The sequence below is a fragment of the Rhamphochromis longiceps genome, linkage group LG9 (assembly GCF_057381845.1).
Source record: "Rhamphochromis longiceps isolate RC_006_pf linkage group LG9, R_longiceps_female_GT1.1, whole genome shotgun sequence".
Taxonomy (NCBI): domain Eukaryota; kingdom Metazoa; phylum Chordata; class Actinopteri; order Cichliformes; family Cichlidae; genus Rhamphochromis; species Rhamphochromis longiceps.
Genome location: NC_140565.1, coordinates 34,861,702 through 34,886,692, shown reverse-complemented (window position 1 = coordinate 34,886,692; position 24,991 = coordinate 34,861,702). Strand labels below are relative to the sequence as shown.

Below are 24,991 nucleotides of genomic sequence, written 5' to 3'. Positions count from 1 at the left end.
ACATCAGTGCAAAGCAGATCGGATCGTTGACTGCCCATGCGCATGTAAAAAATAGATATCTGAGTTGTGAGTTTCTTTATCTTCTAAATAATTTTCTCTTCACAAGCTCATTGCTGAGTAACATTTCAGACACTGAGATTCATCCTATAGCTGTCAGCGATCATGCTCCTGTATCTTTAACACTAATACAGAAGAATAATACTACACCAAGTAAAAACTGGAGATTTAATACATCACTGCTCAAAGACGAAGAGTTTATCAAATACTTTTTAAAAAAATGGACTCTATATTTAGGCTTTAATGACATTCCTGGAACATCAGCATCTGTCCTCTGGGAAGCAGGGAAAGCCATGATGAGAGGTAAAATAATTTCTTTCTCATCACATAAGAAGAAATAAGAAAACAAAAATATTCAGGAACTAGAAAAAAAACCATCAAAAAACATCAAATTCTTAGAAAAAGCCTATGTGTCACACCAAGATCAAGAAATATTAAACAAAATACGCAAAACAAAACTAGAATTAAAAGAAATTATTAATAAAAAGACGAAAATCTTAGTACAAATACTTTGCCTGCAAAATTATGAACACGATAACAAATCCGGACAATTTCTTGCTAACCAGTTAAAAATCAATAAAGAAAAAACAACTATATGTGCTGTTAAAGATTTATCTGAGAATACAATATATGATCTTAAAAAAATAAACATATTTTTTAGGGATTTCTATTAAACTTTATATACACCACAAATAAACCCATCTAAAAATGAAATCGATCAATTTCTCGACAACATAACTCTTACAAAATTATTAGACACCCAAGCAATGGCACTGGATTCGTCACTGATGCCAGGTGAACTCCAGGAAGCTCTGATAAGTATGCCCAATAATAAGGCTTCAGGTCCAGACGGCTTTCCAATAGATTTTTACAAAGAATTCTGGGCGATTCTGGCACCAGTTTTTCACAGGATGTTGCAGGAAATCAAAGAAAATGGTAGACTACCACCAAATATGAACTCTGCAAATATCAGTCTCTTACTAAAACCAGGCAAAGACCCTGTATTTCCCTCAAGCTATAAAACTGGTTAAAAATATTATATAATTCCCCAACAGCTTGTGTCAGAACAAATGACCAAACAAACATCCTCCAGCTTCTGTCTCCTGAGGGGCACCAGACAGGGATGCCCACTCTCCCCTTCACTGTTTGCAATTTTTATTGAGCCACTAGCAGCAGCAATTAGAAAGGCTACAACAATTAAGGGCATAAAATGTAAGAATGTAGAACATAAAATCAGCCTTTATGCGGATGATGTGTTACTTTTTCTCCAAAACTCACAAACCAATCTCTCTGGGGTAATTGCATTGATAAACTCTTTCTCAAGTGTCTCCGTCATCGCCCACGTCCTACACACCACTCTCAGCCATGTGGACAAGAAACAGGGTAACTATGTGCGAATGCTGTTTGTTGATTACAGTTCAGCGTTTAACACAATAGTGCCCTGCAGACTGTTCACAAAGCTGAGGGATCTGGGACTTAACAGCCGTCTGTGTGCATGGGTGTTGGACTTCCTCACTGGCAGAACTCAGGTGGTGAGGGTGGGCAGGTGCTTCTCCAACAGCATCACCATCAACACAGGAGCACCTCAGGGATGTGTCCTCTCGCCACTGCTCTACTCCCTCTACACTTCAGACTGTGTGGCCACCCATGGCTCCAACACCATTGTGAAGTTTGCTGACGACACAGTGGTGTTGGGTGCCATCTCCAACAACGATGAGACGGCCTACATGGATGAAGTGAAGAATCTTGCATCGTGGTGCCAGGACAACCACCTCCAGCTGAACGTCAGCAAGACGAAGGAGCTGGTGGTGGACTTCAGAAGGGGTCAGCACAGAGACTACAAGCCCATTATCATCAATGGAGCTCCAGTGGAGAGGGTGCAGTCCTTCAAGTATCTTGGTGTCCACATCTCCTCAGACCTGACATGGGCTGCCCACATTCAGGTCCAGACCAAAAAGGCTAGGCAGCGCCTGTATCACCTACGACAACTGAGGAAGTTCAGGGTCTCTCCAAAGATCCTCAGGATTTTCTATACAGGCGCTGTGGAGAGCATCCTCACACAGAACATGACATCGTGGTTTGGGAACAGCTGTGTGAAGGACCAAAAAGCTCTCCAGAGAGTGATCCGTACAGCAGAACGCTGCTGCAGGATTGCTCTCCCCCCGCTTCAGGACACCTACACCAGGAGATGCCGGACTAGAGCAGCGCAGATACTGAAGGAAGCCGTCCCATCCTGGCAACAAACTGTTCCAACTTCTGCAATCTGATAGAAGGTTCCGCATCTTCCGGGCAAGGACAGAGAGACTCAAGAGGAGCTTCTATCCCCAAGCCATCCGTGCCCTAAACACACACACCCGCCCTCTCACATCATCTATAATTGACTGAGACAGGACTCTCTTCCAGACACTCTAAACCAAGGCACAATGTACATTTCAATTCCTTTAATTTTAAATATGTTTATATTGTCTATCCTGTAAAATAGTCAGATGTCTATTCATATTAATGTACAGAATTCACCTGCTTGCTGCTACTGCTGCACATTCACCCAATGTATATACTACATATATATATATAATGTTTTTCCTCTACACCCCCCCCCCCCAATTTTTTTGCACATGTCGAGGAGCGTGTCAGGCTACATTTCACTGTGTGTTATACTTGTATAACTATGCATGTGACAAATAAAGAACCTTGAACCGATTATTCAATTAACTGGTCAAAATCAACAGTCCTTCCGATTAATTGCTCCTTCCATAATTCTTCTCCTTCCCCACTGCAATCTGGAAATATAAAATATTTAGGTATTAATGTCTCTCCTAAACTTTCAGAATTAACTAAATTAAACCACATCCCACTTTTAACCCTTGAAGACCTACCATAGAACCAAGTCCGCCAGAGCTTATATTATAGTTTTACATGCTGTAGTGCCATTTTTGGGAGTATTTCAAGTTGCTATACATCAATACAACCATTATAGCCCAAATTTTAATAATATGTATGCATTAAGTGCATAGTAATTACATAAATTGCAAAAAAGTACAATAAACTACAAAAAAATTGAAAATCGTTTTTTTAACATATATTTCTAGTTAGAGAAATTTAAGAGGCATATCCCTCAAAACTGTAAATGCAAAAAAGTTGCACAAACTAGTTTCTCACCACAGGAAATTAATTTTGAGTGTCTTCTTAGTTTTATTTTTGAAATACACCAATTTTCATATACTGTAGGAAAAACGAAAATAAATATTATAATGCAAATTTGCAAAGAAAACAGCATATGCATCAAAATAAACTATTTCCAGCAGTGCAATATGAGTCCTAAGCATCCCAGAAATGACACAGAAAGTCATAAAGTCAAATATAACTTTTAAAAACACCAGTATAGGCTCATGAGGCCCTGATGGCAAAAAACTACATTTCCGCAAAATGACGTCACTTCCGGTTTCGGGCAGGTCATGGCGGACATGGGATAGTTCACGCTGATGGATGTAGGAAGTGTTATGAACAGCTGATCGGATCGGCAAAGCGTGTTTCTGAAATATTTTGTTTTTGGTGCTGCAAGCGCTTTTTATGCAGTTTTTGCAAAGCTATATGTGGAAGGAAACTGTGACCTAGGACAAGCTGATGGCATAAGATGTAAGTACAATTCCTCCGGTTTCATATGCAAAAAAAATTATTGCGCTAGCTTACTTGGTTGCAGAGCTACCGGGATTTAAAAATAGTTACGCAAAATGGAGCGTGTTCACTCCGACCGGCTTTAAAGGGTTAAAGACAGTAGAAGTTGATCTGGCTAGATGGAAATCTTTACCCATATCACTCATGGGAAGGGTCGCCGCTATAACAATGATGGTCTTGCCAAAAATAAACTATTTATTTTCAATGATCCCAAATAAGCCATTACAAGATTGGTTCAGATCTCTAGACTCGTATATTTCTAAATTCCTTTGGAAAGATAAACCCCCACGTATCAGCTTAAAAACACTGCAAAAGACCAAGGATAAAGGAGGATTAGATCTGCCTAACTTTAATCACTATTTTTTAGCCAACAGGCTTCAGTTCACCTCTAGATGGTTTAAACACACCCTTTTAGATGAACCTTGGATAGATGTAGAACAGGCCCTATGTAATAACCTAGAAATTTCAGACCTACCATTTATCAGCTCAAACATCAAACGACATGAATGCTTTAAAAGCGTCAGCATCAGCTCTTCTCTGACAGCATGGTGGGAGTTTCTAAAAATGACAGAGTCTTCATTAATCCCATGCAAACGTACACCTATCTGGAACAATCCGGACATATTACAAAACTTTACTTACAAACACTTTCTAAAGTAGATGAATCAATATCCCTTCCTACTGCAAAATGGGAAGCAGATTTATCGATCAGCTTAGACCCAAACCTTTGGTCTCAGATATGCTTAAAAACCTTTCAATGGATCAGAAATCCCAGTTTCCAATTAATACAACACAAAATATTACACAGAGTGCGCTATACTGGTCATAGGATGTTCAAGATGGGCTATAAGCCTTCCAACAACTGCTCACACTGCACAGCAAATACACCGGACAATTACATCCACGCTCTTTGGTTCTGTCCACTAGTTCAGAAGTTTTGGCGTGAGTTATGTGAAGACTTATCAAAGTGTCTGAAATGTAACATTCCAGCCTCTCCATTAGTATGCTTGCTGGGCAACTTGGATGAGGTCACTGCAGAAATAAACACAGCCCACGTTGTTTTTACGGCCCTATGCATAGCCAAGAAAATGGTCCTCATTAACTGGAAAAATAAAAATAATCTTAATTCTAACCAATATAAAAACCATCTAATAGATCACAGTCGTCTTGAAACAGCCTCACATTTGATCAATCCCTTTGGGCTCCTTTGATCGGCTTCATCACCTAGTGGGGGTGGGGGGGTCATGGTTTGGTCCTGCCTTCGCTATTGTGGTGGATACGGGGGTAGGGATGGCCTTGGGGCATCTGGGGAGTCCCTAGGGACGTTTTCCCTTGAGGGCCTAACCCGGGGGATGTGGCCATGACCTGGTTAGGGGCTCTTAGATGGTGCTGGCGGACGTTGGTTACTGGTCTGGTAGCCTGGGTCCGGGACGGGCGTGGAGGCTTGGGGGTGCTCCGTCCCCCGGTCTGGGGTGCTTGCTGGGCCTTGGGGGCTTGGGTCCTGGCTGTTGTGTCGCCAGAGCTGTGGGCGGGTGGGTGCAGGGGGGCTCAGCCCCAGTGTAGGGGACCTCTGGTGCATCGGCCCAACTAGGGGGCTCTCTAACTGGTGGGGAGGCTGTTATATCTTTGCAGGTGGTCTCCTCTCTACAGGAGCTCACTCTGCACGTGGGGGGAGCGATATAAGAGAGGTGGAGAATGAACTCAACCTGGGTGTCTACTGTCTTGTGTAGTTTGGGAGATGACTGATGGGGTGGGTGCAGTTTTCTCTGGGATGGAGTCGGGTGGGCTGCTCCGGACTCTGTGGGGCTGGGCGGTGCTGCTGCTGCGGGCCCCGGTCCGGATGGGCCTGGGCCCCCTTGCCCTGGTGGGTTCCAGAGTGTGGGGGTGCCTACTGGGGTCAGCGGGGGAGCTGGCCCCAGGGAGGGGCCGCTTGCCCCTCCCTTTCTTCCCTCCCCATCCTAAGCTGCCTCCCTATTCCCGCTCTACCACACCCACACGCACAGGGCTTGGAGTGCAGGTATGTCACCAAGGTGCAGGGGAGGCACTCCCCCTCTGTCCCCTTCTGGCCGCCTGTGCCTCAATTTTATTCTGCAACCTAGACATCCACATTACTCACACTCTCACATAACACATACATATAGGGCCTTGGGGGTGGGCACGTTTTATAGCATCCAAAGGATGGTCTGTGTATTCCAACCCACCTCTGGTGCTGTTGCCCTACCCTCAATTTTAAATGCATATAGACACTAAGGGTTTTCGGGAAGAGCCGTGCTGCTCTCTGAGAGGAAGCAAGTACCATGCTCTCCTGTGTTTTAAATGCACTTTAGAACAGCACACAGCAACACTACATATGAGTGGGCTTAGGGAGGTGTTGGGTCTTCACTCACCCCGGTTCTGTTAGACGTCAGGGCTGGGGCGCTGGGAGGAGGTGCTGGCCGTCAGATTGGGGTCTGGGATGCGGGGCCTCCCTACTACTGCAGATAAGGAGGTGGTACGCTTGCCTCCACCCCAGAGAGAAGGGTTACATCTCCTGGGTTTAGGTGCGGCTTGCCCCTCTGGGGGCGGGGGTACCTGGACCTGGGATATAGAGTATGTTTGGGGAGTGCGACTGTCTGTGCAGTGTCTATTTGTGTCTGTCTACACGTTGGGTGAGTGCCGAGTATTTGGTTGTGCACATGGGGTGGGAATGCACGTTTGTATCCGCGTGCGCCTGTTCGTCTGTGTCTATATGTCAGGTTGGGTCTTAGACTCAACCTCTCTGGGTACATCTCAGGCCCTCCTAAGTACGGAGGCCTATCTCCCCTCACCACACTCCCTGCCGGTGGCTGATGCCCTCAGACGTTGGTGTGTTGGTGGTCCTTGTCGTCTGGGGCTGGGCGCTCATGTATGTACCGGCTCACTCCTGGTGGCCGATTGGCGGGGCCTGGTGCCTGTGGCCCGGCTGGGCTCCTTCCGGGGGATGGGATGCCCTCAGGCCTCTGCCCTCTGGGCCTGAAGCTCGGTCCTCTCTGCCGCAGCTGGCTGCCGGCAGAGCCCGCGGGCACGCCACTGCAACCCCCTCTGGCCTCTGCTCCGTAGCTGCTGGGTGACCTCTCGTTTGGGGCTCTACTCAGCTCTTCCCAGGAGGGTGGCACGGTTCCCCCCTTTTGGTGGGCCTCCTTGGGTCCTTGTACTCTGGGGCCTCTGGATATCTGGGGCCTGGACCTCCTCCATACCTGCTTCATACCCTGGGGGACGGCGCTATGGCTCCCCACACTTCCTAGCAGATCGTTACATGGAGAAACCTTTGGAATACAAGCATGCTGATCCACACAGCTATGCACACAGGTGTACACACCGGTGTTCACAGACACGGACTACACCTTTCTTTCCTGCTGCCTCAAAGCACATTGTGCGCTGTCTATCTTGCGTGCTGCACAATTTTTTTTTCTCCATACAGGTGATCCAGGTGTTTTGTTTGTTTTTCTTTTCTTTTTCTTTCTTTTCTTTCTGAGCAACACCCAGGAGGAAACACAGAAAGCGGTGTGATAGGATACAGAAGCAGGGTAAGCATAGAGGAGCTAATGCGAGGCTAGCTGCTAACCAATACAAGCCAGACGTACGGACACAGTTGCCGGCCAATGTCTGCTCCCTTGACAACAATATCAGACTGTGGAGCGCTTCTCAACACAGTGTGAGGAACGATGCTGTGGCAGGGCTTCCAACACATTACGTACTACAAGCCCCCTCCCCCAATGACAAGGGACACCAATTGTGAGTAAATGCCTCGAGCGGCTGGTCTTGAAGCACATCATGAACAGTCTCCAAATAGACCTGGATCCCCTTCAGTTTGCATACAGGACCAACCGATCTACAGAAGATGACCTCTCTCTACCACACTCCATGTTATGCTGTCACACCTGGAGAGGAAGAACACCCCTCTGCCAGAGTCCATTTCATCGACTTCAGCTCAGCTTTTAACACGATCATTCTGCAGCAGTTGGAAAAGCTGATGCTATCAGGCGTGGACCCTGCAACCTGCAAATGGGTTTTCAGCTTCTTGAAAAGCGGCAACAGACAGTCAAGGTGGGCAGCCACACATCAAAGACCATCTTGTTGAGCACAGACTTTCCTCTGGGGGGTGTCCTGAGCCCGTTGCTGTTCAGTCTGCTCACACATTACTGTAAGCCAGACTCAGTGCTAATCATATTGTTGAAATTTGCAGACAACAACTGTGGTTGGTCTCATCACTGACAACGACCACTTATAGAATAGATGTGGAGCAGCTTGAAGTGTGGTGTAGATCCCGTAATCTCACCAACAATGTGGACAAAACAAAAGAGATGGTGATCGATTTCAGGAAGTCTGGCAGAGATCACCACACAGACTTCACCATAGAGGGTGCTGCTGTGGAGAGGGTCAGCAGTGTTAAGTTCCTGGGTGTGCACCTTGCTGATGAACCGTCCTTCTTCATTAATACAACAGCAGTTATCAAAAAAAGCACAAAAGTGTCTGCACTCCCTTGGGAGACTCAGAAAAGCAGGACTGCACCCAATAACCATACATTCAGCTATTAGCACAGCTATACTCTGATGCCTCCTATCCACACACACACACAGCATACAATATACTCCCCAGATACACACACTACTTAATTTAATTAGCCCCTTCTGTGAAAGGGCTGATGCTACCTGTATGAGTGTGACTATTTGGACTGGAGTTTGTTTATGAATTAAGATTTTATGTTATTTACCCCTTTTTATTGTTGTGATTTATTACTGCCTTTTTACTGTTTGTCAAACCATTTTTCTTTTTAGTTGTATTGATTATTGCACTGTAGATGCTGGTGAGAAACACTTTCATTTCAGCCTGGGTAATACCATACGAAATGACAAACTTCTTCTTGAATCCTTTTCAATCTTGACAAACAAGCATCAGCTGATGAAGTGCACAGTTTCAATAAAAGTGATAGGTTCTTCACCTTTTGTGTTGATGACATTTTTGTCCACTGTAGCGGCTGAGCTGAGTCCGAATGGTTGAAAATGTTCGTCTGGTGCTCCGTCAGACTCTTCTCCTCCTGCTGATCGGCTGGGACACAAAACAGATCTTTGTAACATCACAGTGAAACAAGAACAGAGGACGGAGTCTTGACTGATCAGGCCCCATCATAGCTTAAAGATCTCATAGCATCACACTATCCCATTAGAGCACTTTGCTCTCACACTGCAGGCTTACTTGCAGTTCCTACAGTATTTAGAAGCACAACAGAAAGCTGAGCCTTCAGCTTTCAGGCCCCTCTGCTGTGGAACTGGCTTCTAGTGTGGATTTGGGAGACGGACACCCTCTGAAACAATGGTACTCATGGCCATTGATCAGTGGTCTTTGACCAATGGTCATGAGAATTTGCATATTAATGATCCAGGAACTTACCTCAGCCCATTGTTCATCCAGTGGGCTAGTTTCAGTTATTGTGCAAATGTTCTTTTTATAAGGTCGGAAACCTGCAGTCAGCTGAAGAAGTCGCTTGGATGAGTGATGAAATGTTTGTCCCACTAAAAAAACTACGTCCAGAACAAAATATTTTATGAAAATGTTTTTAAATGAGAAAGCATTTTAAGCATATTCCCCGCCAAAAATTAACAAATTCTCTCCATCAATAAATATTTGACACTCAGGGAATTTTTTACCTAAAATTTACTCACTGCAGGTTGAGTGTTGACTCAAAATGACTTTAAATCATCCAGGAAAGTCTATAAAAAAAAGATCAAAGCTTATCGCTCTACAGCCTGATAAAGGACACAGGTACAATGTGTCTGTGGATGCGAAATAAACATGATTGACTAAATAGATGTTGAACAGGTGTGTTCTAGCAGCTGCAAAAGAGACTGGACAGCATGGACATGGACACACACACACACACACACACACACAGCACCTTGTGTTTGTAACGGGGGGGGGGGGGGGGGTGTTTACGGTGGGAGGTGCTTGTGATGTGTCTTATTGTGTGAACTGTAACAGTTTGTCAATAAAAAGGCTACGAGGACAGCTGCTCTTTGAAGGATTTGGGCTAGAGACAGGTGGAGCGTGAGCTCCACTGCCTGCTTCTGACCAAAGCCTTTCCTCGTTAGCGAGTTAAAGACCGGTTGAAGATGTTCTGTCTTGATTTCGCTCTTCATGAGGAATAAGTCTCTAAACTAGCGGGGCCTGTGGGAACACAGACCCAACAGTCATAAATATTTTGTACTTGTTAATCAAATGCGTATTTGTAACTTTGTAAACCAAAATATGTGAACATTTTACTTTTGTGCATCTACAGATGAGAATTTGTCTATGTGTATAAAAAATATTTCCAAGTGTTACAAATTTTTCTGTTAATATCTGGTTACAGATACTGTTAGGATTTAAATACATATAGTCTTAATGCTTATTTGCAAAGTTGCAAAACTCAATACACAAATACGCATTTGATTTACAAATACAAAATATAGGGGGGTAAGGAGGACGGAGCAGAGGGTAAGGAGGACGGAGCAGGGTAAGTGACGAGTAAGGTAAGCGACCCATGTTGTAGGTGACGTCAGACGCCGGAGAATTTGCGGAAAAAAAGCAAATGGCAGCATAGAGTTTAACAAAGGTTTTCCAAGCTTCAGTATTACCAAATATACTAATCAATTGTCATATAACTAACAACATCTGTTTTATCATCTCTAACACCCTGGAGGACAACGGGGAGAGTTTAGACGCTCTCCAAGATTACATCGACCGCTGTTTTCAAGATTTAGTAATGCAGAAGGCCCAGAGTGCATCCTCCCTGGCCAAAATTGAGACGCCGTCATCGAAGAGATGTCGCCCGGCAGACTCCCCCGGTACAACATCGCCTGCCGGCAAAGACATCGCAGACATCCTGGAGTCAATCGACAAGCGATTGTCCAGTTTCGATGCGAAGCTGTCCCTGGTGGAGATTTTACACCGGGAATTTAAATCTATGAGAGAATCCCTGGAATTCAGCCAGCAGCAGGTGGAATCGCTTGCCGCTGAAAATACCACGCTACAGGAGTCGGTCAAATCTCTCACCGATAACGTGACCCAGCTAAACATTGAAAATAAAAAAATAAAAGAGTCCGTTATCGATCTACAAGCCCGTAGCATGAGAGATAATCTTGTGTTTTCTGGTATTCCAGAATCTGCCGGAGAGGACGCGGAGGCAACGGTGAAAAGCTTCATTAAAATCCACCTGAAGCTGCCGGAGGACACCGTAAAGAACATCGACTTCGATAGAGTACATCGCTTGGGGGGCGTGAGGTCGCGGACCGGGAGACCACGGCCTATTGTGGCCAAATTCAGTCAATTCAAACAGAAGGAACAGGTGAAGAGTCGCGGCAGAGAGCTGAAAGGAACGGACTTCAGCGTGAACGACCAGTTCCCCAAAGAGATCCTGGAACGACGCAAGGTCCTGTTCCCAGTTCGACGTAGCTTCATCCAGAAAGGCTCCCGTGCTGTCATCGCCGTGGACTGGCTCTACGTGGACGGACAGCTCTACCGCGACCCCGGCACCACACCGTGACTGCACTCCAGATAAGAACCCGCTACACTCGTTTCTTATTCATTCACACTTTCTCTTTTAACATGGGTTTAACCTAGTAATATCAGTATGATGTCATAGCAGATATAACACCGTCACCCTCCGTCATTGCTTTAATTGGAATGTTTCCGTTTCGTTTCTTTTTTGTTGTTGTTGCTCACAGTTCATGTGGTTTCTTTCTTTCTCTTGTCTTTCACTGCTGTGATCACCTACTTCCCCACTAACCTACAAACAACACCCTCTATTTCTCCATATTTTCACACCACGATCACGCAAACACATCCGCTCAACGGCAGCATATTCACAACAACCTCACAGCACGCACAGACTTGCAGGACACATAAGCAAGCCACGCTTGTTCATATTAGTGAATATTCACACACATAGTCAGACTTATGGAGCCTCTCACCACACCTTTTTTTCTTCCTCTCGCTCTTTCTATTTACAAACAAGGGATGTTTCCACATTCTCTCCACCCGTTTAAACGAAACACCCAGTGTACATCATTAGAAATACACACACAATTATGGGCATGCTGAGGTTTGTCACATGGAATGTAAATGGAGCTGGCACCAGAGGAAAGAGGTTAAAGATATTTAACCAGCTTAAAAAACTACAGGCAGATGTTGTTTTATTACAAGAAACTCACAGACCTGTCACAGGTTTAAACGAACTTAAAACACCTGAGTTTCCTAACGTGTTTGCAGCCTGTTATAATTCTAGACAACGGGGAGTAGCAATTTTAATATATAAAAATGTTAATTTTACAGTACTCGATACAGTTATAGATCCAGAGGGTAGATTTCTAATTATTAAACTATCAATATTGAACAAAAAACTATGTATTGTAAGTATATATGGTCCAAATGTTGATGAACCCTCATTCTTCCACGGATTTTTTAGTGCACTCTCTGAACACCTCGAATGCACACTCATTCTTGGCGGTGACCTCAACCTTGGACTAAATGAAGAAATGGATAGGCTCAACACAACAGGAAGTCAGCGCAATTGGCAGTCCACAAATATAATCAAACAGTATATGAGCGACTTTGGCCTTCGTGATGCATGGCGCTCCCTTCACCCCAACAGTAAGGAATATACTTTTTTCTCGCATGTTCATCACTCTTACTCTAGTCTGGATTATTTTCTGGTCAGCAGCTCACTGCTGAGTGACATTTCAGACACTGAGATTCATCCTATAGCTGTCAGCGATCATGCTCCTGTATCATTAACACTAATGTACAAGAATAACACTACGCCAAGAAAAAACTGGAGATTTAATACATCATTGCTTAAAGATGAAGACTTCATTAAATATTTTAAAAAGGAATGGACTTCATATTTAGACTTTAATGACACTCCCGGAATATCTGCTGCTGTTCTATGGGAAGCAGGGAAAGCTGTAATGAGAGGTAAAATAATTTCTTTCTCATCACACAAAAAGAAAGAAGAAAACAAAAATATTCAGGAATTAGAAAAAAACATCAAATCACTAGAAGAAGCCTACGCGTGCAACCAAGATCAGGAAACATTGAACAAAATACACAAGACAAAACTAGAATTAAATGAAGCTATTAATAAAAAAACACAATTCCTTATACAAAGACTTCGCTTGCAGAATTTTGAACACAGTAACAAATCAGGTCGATTTCTAGCTAACCAGTTAAAAATAAAGAAAGAAAAAACAACTATATGTGCTGCTAAAGATTTATCGGGGAATACAATATATGACCCTGGAAGAATAAACAACATTTTTAGGGACTTCTATGAAACTTTATACTCACCACAAATAAACCCATCTAAAAATGAAATTGATCTGTTCCTTGACAACGTAACTCTTCCAAAATTACTAGACAGTCAAGCAATGGAACTAGATTCGCCACTGACGCCAAGTGAACTCCAGGAAGCCCTGATAAGTATGCCCAATAATAAGGCTCCAGGTCCAGACGGCTTCCCTGCAGAATTCTACAAAGAATTCTGGACTATTCTGGCACCAGTATTCCACGGCATGTTGCAGGAAATCGAGGAAAATGGCAGACTACCACCAAATATGAATTCTGCCAACATTAGTCTCCTGCTAAAACCAGGCAAAGACCCTTTATTTCCCTCAAGTTATCGTCCAATTTCTCTTTTAACTCATTCACTGCCAGCCATTGGCAGTGAATGGGTTAAACCCATTGACTCATGCACTGCAATTGACGGCTGTAGACGTCAATGGCAGTGAATGAGTTAAATGTAGACCTTAAAATAATCTGCAAAGCTCTCTCAAAGAGATTAGAGAAAATAACCCCCCTCTTAATTCATCCTGACCAAACTGGTTTCATAAAAAGTCGGCACTCCTCAACAAACACTCGTAGATTACTTAATTTAATAGACTACTCATACGATAAAAACATCGAAACCATAATATTATCTCTAGATGCAGAAAAAGCATTTGATAGAGTTAACTGGAAATTTTTATTCGCAACTTTACACAAATTTGGTTTTGGAAACTCTTTCATAAACTGGATAAGAATATTATACAATTCCCCAACAGCTCGTATCAGAACAAATGACCAGACATCCTCCAGCTTCTGTCTCCTGAGGGGCACCAGACAGGGATGCCCACTCTCCCCTTCACTTTTTGCAATTTTTATCGAACCTCTAGCAGCAGCATTTAGACAGGCTACAACAATTAAGGGCATAAAATGTAAGAGCATAGAACATAAAACCTGTCTCTATGCGGATGATGTGTTTTCTGCAAAACACACAAACCAACCTCTCTGAGGTAATTACTCTAATAAACTGGTTTTCAAGAGTTTCAGATTATTCAATTAACTGGCCAAAATCTACAGTTCTCCCCATTAACTGCTCCTTCCATAATTCTTCCTCTGCCCCACTGCAATCCGGAAATATTAAATATTTAGGTATTAATGTTTCTCCTAAGCTTTCTGACTTAAATAAATTAAACCACATCCCACTTCTAAAGAAAGTAGAAGGCGATCTGACTAGATGGAAACCTTTACCCATATCACTCATGGGAAGGGTCGCCGCGATAAAAATGATGATCTCGCCAAAAATAAACTACTTATTTTTGATGATCCCTAACAAACCATCACAAGATTGGTTCAGATCTCTGGATTCATATATTTCCAAATTCCTTTGGAAAGATAAACCCCCGCGTATTAGCTTAAAAACGCTACAAAGAACCAAGGATAGAGGAGGATTAGATCTGCCTAATTTTCACCAATACTTCTTAGCCAACAGGCTTCAGTTCATCTCAGAATGGTCAAAACATACCTTCTTAGATGAGCCCTGGCTAGATGTTGAACAGGCACTATGCAAGGATCTAGAGATTTCAGACCTACCATTTATTAGCTCAAACATCAAAAGACATGAATGCTTTAAAAGTATCAACATCAGCTTCTCTTTGACAGCATGGTGGGAGTTTCTAAAAATAACGGAGTCTTCATTAATCCCATGCAAACGTACACCTATCTGGAATAACCCTGACATATTACAAAACAATAATATGATTAATTTCCCAGAATGGAGTTGTAAAGGAATTAAATACTTAGAACATATATTAGAGGGAACAGAATTTATTCCATTTGACAGACTAGTTGCACAATATGGGATCAACAAGACAAGATTTTTAGAATATCAACAAATTAAATCCATAGTAAAAAAGAAATTTAACCTCAGTCAAGTTGAATTACAAACACCACCAAGTGCGGCACATTTCCTTACTCTTAAATCCCCCAAATTATTATCTAAAATATACAGAACACTTTCTAAATTAGATGAATCAATATCCCTTCCTATTGCAAAGTGGGAAGCTGATTTATCAGTCAGCTTAGACCAAAACTTCTGGTCTCAGGTATGCTTAAAAACCTTTAAATTGATTAAAAATCCCAGTCTGCAATTAATACAATACAAAATACTACATAGAGTGCACTATACAGGTCATCGGATGTTCAAGATGGGCTTTACATCTTCCAACAACTGCTCACACTGTCAAGGCAATACACCAGACAATTACACCAGTGCAGAAGTTTTGGCGCGAGATATGTGAAGACTTATCAAAGTGTCTGAAATGTAACATTCCAACTTCCCCCTTAGTGTGTTTGTTGGGCAGCTTAGATAATGTCACTTCAGAAAAGAATATCGTCCATATGATCTTCACTGCCCTATGCATAGCCAAGAAAACTGTCCTCATGAACTGGAAAAATAAAAACAATCTTAATTCTAACCAATATAGAAATTATCTATTAGATTACATTAGTCTTGATACAGCCTCTACCACCACATCAGATCAATTGCTCTGGGCTCCTTTGATCAGCTCCATCACCTAGTGGGGGTGAGGGGTCATAGTTTGGTCCCGCCTTCACTGTTGTGACTGGTGTGGGGGTAGGGACAGGCTTAGGGCGTCGGGGGGTTCCCCGGAGGCATCTTCCTTGGGGGGCTCAACCCGGGGTAGCGGTCATGTCCGGGTGGGGGCTCTTTTGGCTCTCGGGTGACTGTTTCCTCGCGGCTGCGTGCAGCGGGGCTAGGGGAGGGTCTGTGCTGACGGACGTGGGTTACTGACCTGGTAGCCTGTCTGCCCCTGGGTGGGTCCGGGATGGGCGTGAGGTTCTGGGGGCGCTCCGTCTCTGGGCTGGGGCCCTGGCCGGGCCTCGGGGCCTTGGGTCCTGGTTTGTGTGTTGCAGGGGTTGTGGGCGGGTGGGTGAATGGGGGCCCATCCCTGGCGCAGGGTGCCGCCGGTGCGTCGAGCCGCCTGGGGGGCTCTTCAACTGGTGGGGGAGATTGTCACATCTTGCAGGAGCTTTCCTCTCCTCAGGAACTCTCTGCAGGAGGGGGAGATACAGGAGAGGTGGAGGAAGATCTCAGCCTGGGCGTCTATTGTCTCATGTAGTCTGGAAGATGAATGGATGGTGGGGTGGGTGCAGTTTTCTCTGTGGTGGGGTTGGGTGGACTGTCCCGGGCTCTGTGGGGCCGGGGGGCGCTGCTGCGCTGGGCCCCAGTCTGGATGGGCCTGGGCCCCCTTTTCCTGGCGGGTCGCGGAGTATGGGAGTGCCTACTGGGGTCAGCGGGGGAGCTGGCCCCAGGGAGGGGTCACCTGCCCCTCCCTTCCTTCCCTCCCCATCTCCAGCTGCCTCCCTCTTCCCGCTCCACCACAACCACCCACACATGCAGGGCCTTGGAGTAGGGGTATGTCACCAGGGTGCAGAGGAGGCTACCCCCCCCCTCTGTCCCCTTCTGGCTGCCTCTGCCTCAATTTTATCCCACAACTTAGACATTCACATTACTCACACTCTCATTACACATACATATAGGATCTTGGGGGTGGGCACGATACACAGAGTCCAAATTACCATCAGGGTGTACACTTCACCCCTGGCGTCGTTGCCCACCTCTCAATTTTGAATACACGTAGACATTGAGGGCTAACAGGAGGGACTATGCACTTACCTGCTGCTCTCTGGCAGGTAGCTCCATGCCCTCCTGGGTTTTAATTGCACCTTAGAACACACATGCATCAACACTACAATGAGCGGGTGGAGGGAGGTTTGGAGTCTTCTCTCACCCCCGTTCTCTGCAGCCTGCTGGAGCGGGGGGGCTAGGAGGAGTTGGCCGTCCAGCTGCGGTCTGGAGTTTGGGGCCTCCCTGCTGCTGCGGAGTCGGGGCGGTCTGCCTCTCCCCACCGCAGGGAAAAGGATAACACCACCTGGGTCTGGGTGCAGTTCCCCCCTCCAGGGGCAAGGGTACCTAGACCCGGTTCGTAGAGTACGCTTGGGGAGTGTGATCGTGTGTAGATCGTCTCTTTATGTCTGTCTCCATGTTGGTTGAGTGTGGAGTAAGTGCATAGGAGAGCATGAGGGTGGGGATGGATGTTTGTGTCTGTGTGTGCCTGTATGTCTGTCTCTATATGTCAGGTTGGGTATCAGACGCCACCTCTCTGGGGACATCTCAGGCCCTCCAAGGTTTGGAGGCCTATCTCCACCCACCACTTCCCCTGCCAGTGGCGGACTCCCTCAGGTGTCGGTGCGTTGGTGGTTCTTTGTGTCTGGGGGTGGGCGTCCGGGTACACACCGGCTCACTCCTTGGCGGCCGCTTATCGGGGCCTGGAGCCTGGGGCTCGCTCGGGCCACTTCGGAGGTGGGGTGCCCCCGGCCTCTCGGCCTGGGGCTCAGTCACTCAGGCACAGCTGGCTGCCGGCGGAGCTCACGGGCGCGTCACTGCAACTCCCCCTGGCTTTCGCTCCGCGGCTGCTGAGTGAGCCCTCATCTGGGACTCTCCTCAGCTCTTACAGGGACAGTGGCGCGGCTGCCCCTCTGTTGGTCTTCCTTGGTCTCTTGTGTTCTGGGGGCCTCTGGATGTCTGGAGTTTTGATCTCCTCCATGCCTGCTTCATACCCTGGAGGACGGGGCTGTGGCTCCCCACACTCCCTAGCAGATCGTTACATGGAGAAACCTTTGGAATGCAAGCATGCTGATCCACACAGGTGTGCACACATGGGTATTCACAGACGCGGACTACAGCTTTCTTGGCTGCTGCCTCAAAGCACACTGTGCACTGTCTATCTTGCGTGCTGCACAATATCGTTTATTATTTAGTATCTACTGATATCTACTGCTAGCTAGTTTATTGTGATGGTGCTGTTTTTTTTATTATGTTGCTCTTTGTTGTTTGCTTTCTCTTCTGTTTTTTTTCTCCATACAGGTGACCCAGGTGTTACAGGTGACCCAGGTGTTTTGTTTTTTTTGTTTATTTTTCTTTCTTTCTTCTCCCCCTTCTCACCGTCTCTTCTCCCCTTTGGTTTTCTTTCTCTCCCTCTCTTTCTTTCTTTCATTCTCTCTCCCTGTCCTGTCCCCCAGTCGTGTCTGTCCCGTTTGTGGCAACTGAAAATAAAATAAATTCATAATTATAATAAAGGTCAATCAAATGGACCAATATGGCAAGGCCATGATGATCCACTTGGTAAAATAAATCCGCTTGGCATCTTTCTTGGCCTTCAGACAACAATTCTGATGGCTAAAGATCCAAACGGGACACAAAAAAACAAAAAAAACAAAACAAACCCAAATACAAAATATTTATGACGACATTTGAGTCCATACAAATAGAAACGAGGCTGTAGAGGTTTGGTGCAGGCAGAAAAACAGCTGCAGGGACAATGAAAAGACTTTTCTGCTCCAACTTCTCCCAGCATGCTGAGCTAATGATTAGTTGGTGTTTTTCTCCAAACACTCTCTCACTCTTCTCTCAACGTGTTCACAATAAACTGTGAACAGACACCGAGGAGAGCAGCAGAAGACCTCATTCAGGAGCTAAACTCAACATGAACTGAACTCACAGTAAAGTTAGCTCGGTGCTTACCTTTAGATGAGCCCACAAACCGAGAGAAACTCCGCGATGAAGCTGCAACTCTTTCCAAACACAGGAAACAGATCAGGGAGCAGAGACCCACGTGGTTCACGCTGATCTCAGCTACGATCCAGGAGACAAGGGTGGGCAGATCGATGCAGATATCGATCAGGACGTTGGTAGTGGTTTATGATCGATACTTTACTTTGTTTCTCTCCTCTAAGTTCACTACTTTACTCCCGTTTCATGCAAAAGCAGCTCTCTCTGCTCGACTCCTGTCCTGCACACACACCTTGCTCCGCCCCCTTCTTCCTGATTTTCTTTGATTCGTTACTGTGCGATCACGTGACTCAGATGCCCTGAGAAAACACATTTGGGCTGCAGACGACTCCTCTCCTGCACACACACTTTGCTCCGCCCCTTTTTCTGTTCTGCTGTGATTCGTTCGTGTGACACAGCTGAGCCGAGAGAACACATTTGTGCTGCTGAGTAGTGATGGGATTTCCGGCTCTATTTAGAAAATGGCCTGTATTTATATAGCGCTTTATTAGTCCCTAAGTACGGTGGCTCCTAGAGACAAAGCATGTACAAACTCCAAAACACTTGCAAACTCCATAACCAGTGTTGGGACTAACGCGTTATTACGTAACGCGTTACAGTAACTACGTTATTATTGTGGTAACGAGCACGGTAGTTATTATGCCAAAATCAGGAACGCGTTACTCGTTACTGGGATTTAGATAGGGTCGTTACTCGTTACTTCGTGTGGTGGCATCGCGGAGCTTCCACAGATTCAGTAACATTAGCAAGTGGTGGAGGCCAGCGGGTGGATGAAGGAAAAGGGACACAGAAGGAAAAGAGACCCGAGGCGGCCGCCGGTCCAAGTGTGAACTGAACTTCAGGTAAGAAGTTATGACCTGCAGTCTCTCTGGGTCAGATATGAACCAAGTTTAGTTGGAGTTTATTTTCGCTATTCTGACTTTTTCCGTACTGCGTACTAGCTAGCATGACGGAGTTTCTATACAGCTGGGTGGTGCTATGAAGTTAATGATGTTGAACTTTATTTTGTTCATTAGTTATTAGAGTTGCCAACCGTCCCGTCTGGTATTCAGAGAAAATATTACGCGTTTCTTATTGAGGTGAAAAGGAACAGTTTGTCCCTTAATTCAGCTACAATGAAAAAGACACAAAGCTGGAGTTACTCTGTGTCTTTGCTGCACAGCTGCCTCTTCTTCTTTCATTCTCCCCCCTCCCTCTCCCGTTTCTGCTTCAATCATGAAACTGATCAATGATCAGCTGATCGGCTCTCTTGTTTGTTTATCGCTCACTTTGCGCCGAAAGAGGAAACCAGCGGATGTCGCGCTAAACAACAGCAGCACGTTTAAGCTTGATCAGCTATTGTTAGAATTTATATAATATTAATTTCTAGTATCAGCTGATGTTTGCTGGAGCCACAGCTGCAAAAAAGCTGCTGGTCATGATATGGTTTGGTTATCTGGTGAGAGGGAAACATGAAGATGAAACCAGGAGATGTCCTTACTGGATCATCAGAGCTGTGATGGAGAAACAGGTTTACCTTTTAGGTGACATGAATGAGTTGAAGGGAAGTTATGAACTGTTTCTGAGAGACAAATAACCCCAGGATCCTTTTTTAGGTAGCTGACAGCTGGTAACTGTGCAGGTGCGGATCTAGCAAAGTGTTGCCAGGGGGGCAGGTAGGGCATTAACAGGGAAAGGGGGGCACAAAGAAATACTTTTCTTTCTTATTCTCATTTAAAATGTCTCGCTTTTAAAAAATAATTATCTGAATCTTACAACAAACGATTGATAGATTGATGCATATATACCATCAGAACAGTGTACATCACTGTCACAACAGTGTTTATTGTCATTCAAAGACTTTATGATTTTTCCTATAATGGTGGGCCAGTCTCTAGTTAAAATGCCCAGCACTTTTTTTTTGTCCCAGTCCAGCTCTGTATGCAGCTCATCTGCAGTCTGGTGTTACCTACATCTTCCTATTCAGAAGGCAGAATTTCCGAGTTCTGAGTACAATCAAAAGCACCACGACTGCAGTTTTTGTGTTGGATGTAAAAGGCGCACATGACGCTGTGACGTAGGCTAGAATCATGGCAGCAGTCAATGACGGTCCAGGCGTGGGATTTCTCTCGTGGAAATATGCACATTATCTTTTCCTTTCTATTGGTAGGTGGCACAGTGCACTGTGGCAAGTAAGCAAGCTAGAAGACTGGCAAAGTTATGGAAGCAACACATTAACAAGAGAATTCTGAGCAAAACCAAAGTTACTTTCCCTAGTAACTAGTTACTTTGAAAGTAACGAGTAACTTGAAGTAACTGAGTTACTTTTGAGAGAAGTAACTAGTAATGTAACTAAGTTACTATTTTAAAGTAACTTACCCAACACTGTCCATAACACTCCAAACACAAAATACGGATGGTCTGTTTATGTTTTGATCAAGAGCCTTTTTTGAGCAGCTGAAGAGGAGAAGTCTATCTTATGGCCAACCTCTGGCTGTATCTTGGTCATATTACCCAGCAAAACCCAGTATGCAGGTTCATCTGTAACAGTCCTTGTGCCACAATCAACACTGTTGCTTCTACATTAAACAGAAGAGCAGCGACATGGCTGCAGGTCTCTGCGACTCCGGCCATACAGGTGCAGTGGGCGGCTTCAACCTTCCCTGTGATGCTCACAATGACCTGTGGCTGCAATGCTGGTTCATTCAGTCTTTGAGAGTGCAGGACCTGAAACACACACAGACAAAGTTCAAAAACAAGAACTATGATCCAAGGCCGACATAAATGTGTTTTATCTACTTTATCATAAATGTAACAAAGTGTTTAGAAAGTTAGCACATACATGTCATTTTTCATTTCTTTATGTGTCCATCGCTGCAGGTTATAGTGTAAATCTGCCTGTTCTCTGTCAGAAACCTGCCTGCAGAAAATGAACCTAAAGTATGTAATGCAAGGATGTCATCACTTTAGAGATGGAGAAAGCATAAAGTGACAATTATGAATCACTTAATATGATAAGGAGATTCTGCAGGTCATTAATCAAAGTATAAAATTAAAATAAAATGTATTTTAGTGACACGGGATACAAATATGGAAGCAAGATGTATAATTAGTATTATTTATAATAAATATGAATAAATCATTGCAATTTCTTTAATCATAAAGAATAACTAAATCCTTCAGGACAATGTCACATCAATGCACTGAACTCACTATGTTATCCCTCTAACAGCCTCCACATGTTCTCACTGTAATTTTCCTTCATGAATGAATTTATGCTGCACTAATGTGAATGTTCGGATGGAAATCAAACGCATTTTACTCGCAGTACTCGAGCTGACTTACCTTTGTTTGAATGACGACTTGTACACACTGACTCCACAGACAAGGTACGAGAATATGTCAGGCTACATCAATAGCGGTTGGTCTTCAGGGTTTCTACTCCACGGCCGTATTTCATACGGGTCCACATTTCCAATGCACGATTGTTCAGTGATGACATGACGAATCCTACTTGAGAGAAAGAGACAGTAACAGAGATGGGCAGTAACACGTTACTTGTAATGCGTTACTGTAATCCGATTACTTTTTTCGAGTAAGGAGTAAAGTGAGGGATTACTATTGCAAAAACGGTAATTAGATTACATGCCACTCCTGCTTTACAGGTGAAAATAGAGCAAAAGGACCGCTAGTCTTTGATGTTATTTATTTTCTGCTGTGTTTTACTTGCATCTATTTGAAAGACTGAGTGTAAACACACACACAAAAAAAATTATGTGCTGGAATGTGCAGAAAATAGGTTTAAATATTAAACAAGTCAGAGAATGTTGCATATAATTAAATTTTTGCTTGATGCATAAAGTTAAAAGATTAAAACTAATAAAACAAGTTTTAAAATGAGACTTTTCCATTTGATTACATTTTGTATGATGGATTATGTAGAAAAAGTAGAATTGGGCTGAAAGATCTATCGCTTTATCACCTATTCAGGTTGTAAATCGTGTTTTTAAAAAGTAACCAAGTAACTAAGTAATTAATTACTTTTGAAAATAAGTAATCAGTAAAGTAACGGGATTACTTTTTGGGGGAAGTAATCAGTAATTAGTTACTGATTACTTTTTTCAAGTAACTTGACCAATACTGCTTGTAAATGACCCAGATTATTTATCTTATTGATATTTTTCAAACAGTTAAATCCCTGAACGAATTATACCTTATAATATAGATTAGACTCTTATTTTGAAATTCGGAACGGGCAACTTCCGGGAAGGAAGATCGAACTGCTACCGCTTGCTGCAGAAAAGGTTAATGAGAAGGTTATCGTTTTCCATCTATCTTTAAATTAGCATCTAGCTGGAAGGCGAACAGGTATGTTTTTTGTGTTGTACTTGTTGTTTACATTTCAGACAATTTGTAAATGTATTACTTGATTGTTAATAAGTTTATGAGTGATCTAGTAGGCTGATGCTAGCACCTCCTGTGCCTTTTCTCTGAATTAATTAGCATAACGGAAACGTGGTTATATCAAGTGAATGTTTATTTTGTTTTATGTTATGATTACAGCTCTTACAATGTGTCTATGGTAATTTGTGAATAAATGGGTTGGAATACCCCACCATGGTCCATCCGTAATGATCATTAAGTGCATCGTCTGAATAAAGTCCGGCTGGAATGCTACAGTACTTCCGGGCCTAAAGTAGTCTGCGTTTAATATGGCTTTTGTGTTGTTAACATGTTTAATGTTTTGTATTTTCTTCTATTTAATCTTAAAAAGCTCCTAAAACAGTCAGTGATCCCTGTTGACCTCCCTCGGCTTTTATTACCGCTAATCATTTATTTAAGCTCAGTTTTTAAAACCTTAGGATGTAACTACAGCCCAGCCCATGCAGCAGTATATGAATGACTAACCTCGTATTGTGGATGGATTATCTCAGTTGTTCTCCTGGCTGAAGTTTGGTCCTTTTACAGCATCCTGCCATGCGATTACATTTGTTCCTGACCACCGAGAACACTCACGTTAACTAATTTTTTTTGCAGCACAAACCAGCACAAATGTAGCACAAACGTTTTATACCACTTTTATTGGATTTGAAGAAGGGGGGGGGGGCAACTTCCCTCACATCGCCGAAACACATAAATGAAAAGAAAACCCCTAAACTTATATTTCTATTCAATAAGTTCTATTTATGTTAAAAGGAGGCCTCCTCTCTATCTGAGATGTGGATCATGATTTCCCTTTCTGTTCACACTGTTTGTGTCTATGTTCTCACATTCTGCATCTTTTTCTTTCTTTCTCTTGTTATTTCTCTTATTGTAATGCTCAACCGTATATATTTAGATGCATGGATAAATAATAGTGCCTTATATGTTTATATTGTTGTTGACAAATAAAGGTTATTTAAAAAAAACATCGGCCATCTTTTTCGAGTCACGTGTCCAAACAGCATCGAATCAAAGCAGATCAAGAAGAAGGGGGCGGGGCAAAGTGTTTGTGCAGGAGGGGAGTGTCACTACCCGATCCGTACCGGAAACCCGATCGGTACCCCGCATGCGCAAATCTTACGTCACTTCCTCTCTTTGCGACATTCAATATATTTGAATGATGCGGTTAGCGCCCAGTTAGCTCCTAGCATTTCTCAACAGCTCTGCCTTCTTTTCGACTGCCCGGGACATTTAAACAATGGATAATCCGTATACAAAGAAATTCATGCTTTTCTCCTCAACAGAGAGCGTCCCCCGATTGAGCAACAGCGCCGTAAAATAAGAAGAATGGCGCCTAATTACATAATTACAGAGTTAATAATACAGACTTTGTAATATCTCACGTGTAGATTCATCAGCCAGATGAAGTGTTTACTGACAATTGGCAGTGATAGCGCACATCATCATCACTATTCCAACAATCCTCTCCTCACAGACAAGCATAAACACACTCGACTATCGCTAAATCAAATTTAACACACGTTTGTAATGACGATAATTCAGTTTATAATAGGGTTTATTCGCTCGGTCAGCAGGTGGCGGTATCCTCGTACACTGGGGAGTACACTGCCATTAAACGAACAGAAGAAGAAGAAAACATCTGCACATGCGCGGTACGGATCGGGTAGACCCGATTTGTACGGTCAGACTTTACACATGCGCAGTAAGGATCGGAGAGTCCTGATCCGTAACTTTCTTTTTATTTTTCGTTTTTGTCTACATTGTACTGAAATGCTTCATTATTGCAAACATTTTAAGATATACTTGTTATTCTTAACAGATACTCTGACCCATAACTATCGTAAAACGCTACGACCGGAAGTAGAAACCTTT

The 24,991-nt window shown here is 43.9% G+C and overlaps 1 protein-coding gene across 3 annotated transcripts in view; it reads right to left on the bottom strand.

The window, feature by feature from the left end:
* The window catches only part of LOC146662758 (uncharacterized), a 29,702-nt gene extending 10,744 nt beyond the window's left edge, over window positions 1-18,958 (bottom strand). The window contains exons 1-3 of one of the 3 annotated variants that reach the window (XM_085419386.1): window positions 18,650-18,958; window positions 18,071-18,171; window positions 8,693-8,799 (exon numbers count right to left, since the gene is read on the bottom strand). In XM_085419386.1, coding sequence (XP_085275512.1) covers window positions 8,693-8,799; window positions 18,071-18,122 — 159 coding nt within the window. In that variant the 5' untranslated portion in view covers window positions 18,123-18,171; window positions 18,650-18,958. Of the gene's footprint in view, window positions 1-8,692; window positions 8,800-9,141; window positions 11,244-18,070; window positions 18,172-18,649 lie in introns of those variants that run through there. The other 2 variants (XM_085419387.1, XM_085419388.1) reach the window with 2 other exon arrangements.
* Between the last annotated feature and the right edge of the window lie 6,033 nt (window positions 18,959-24,991).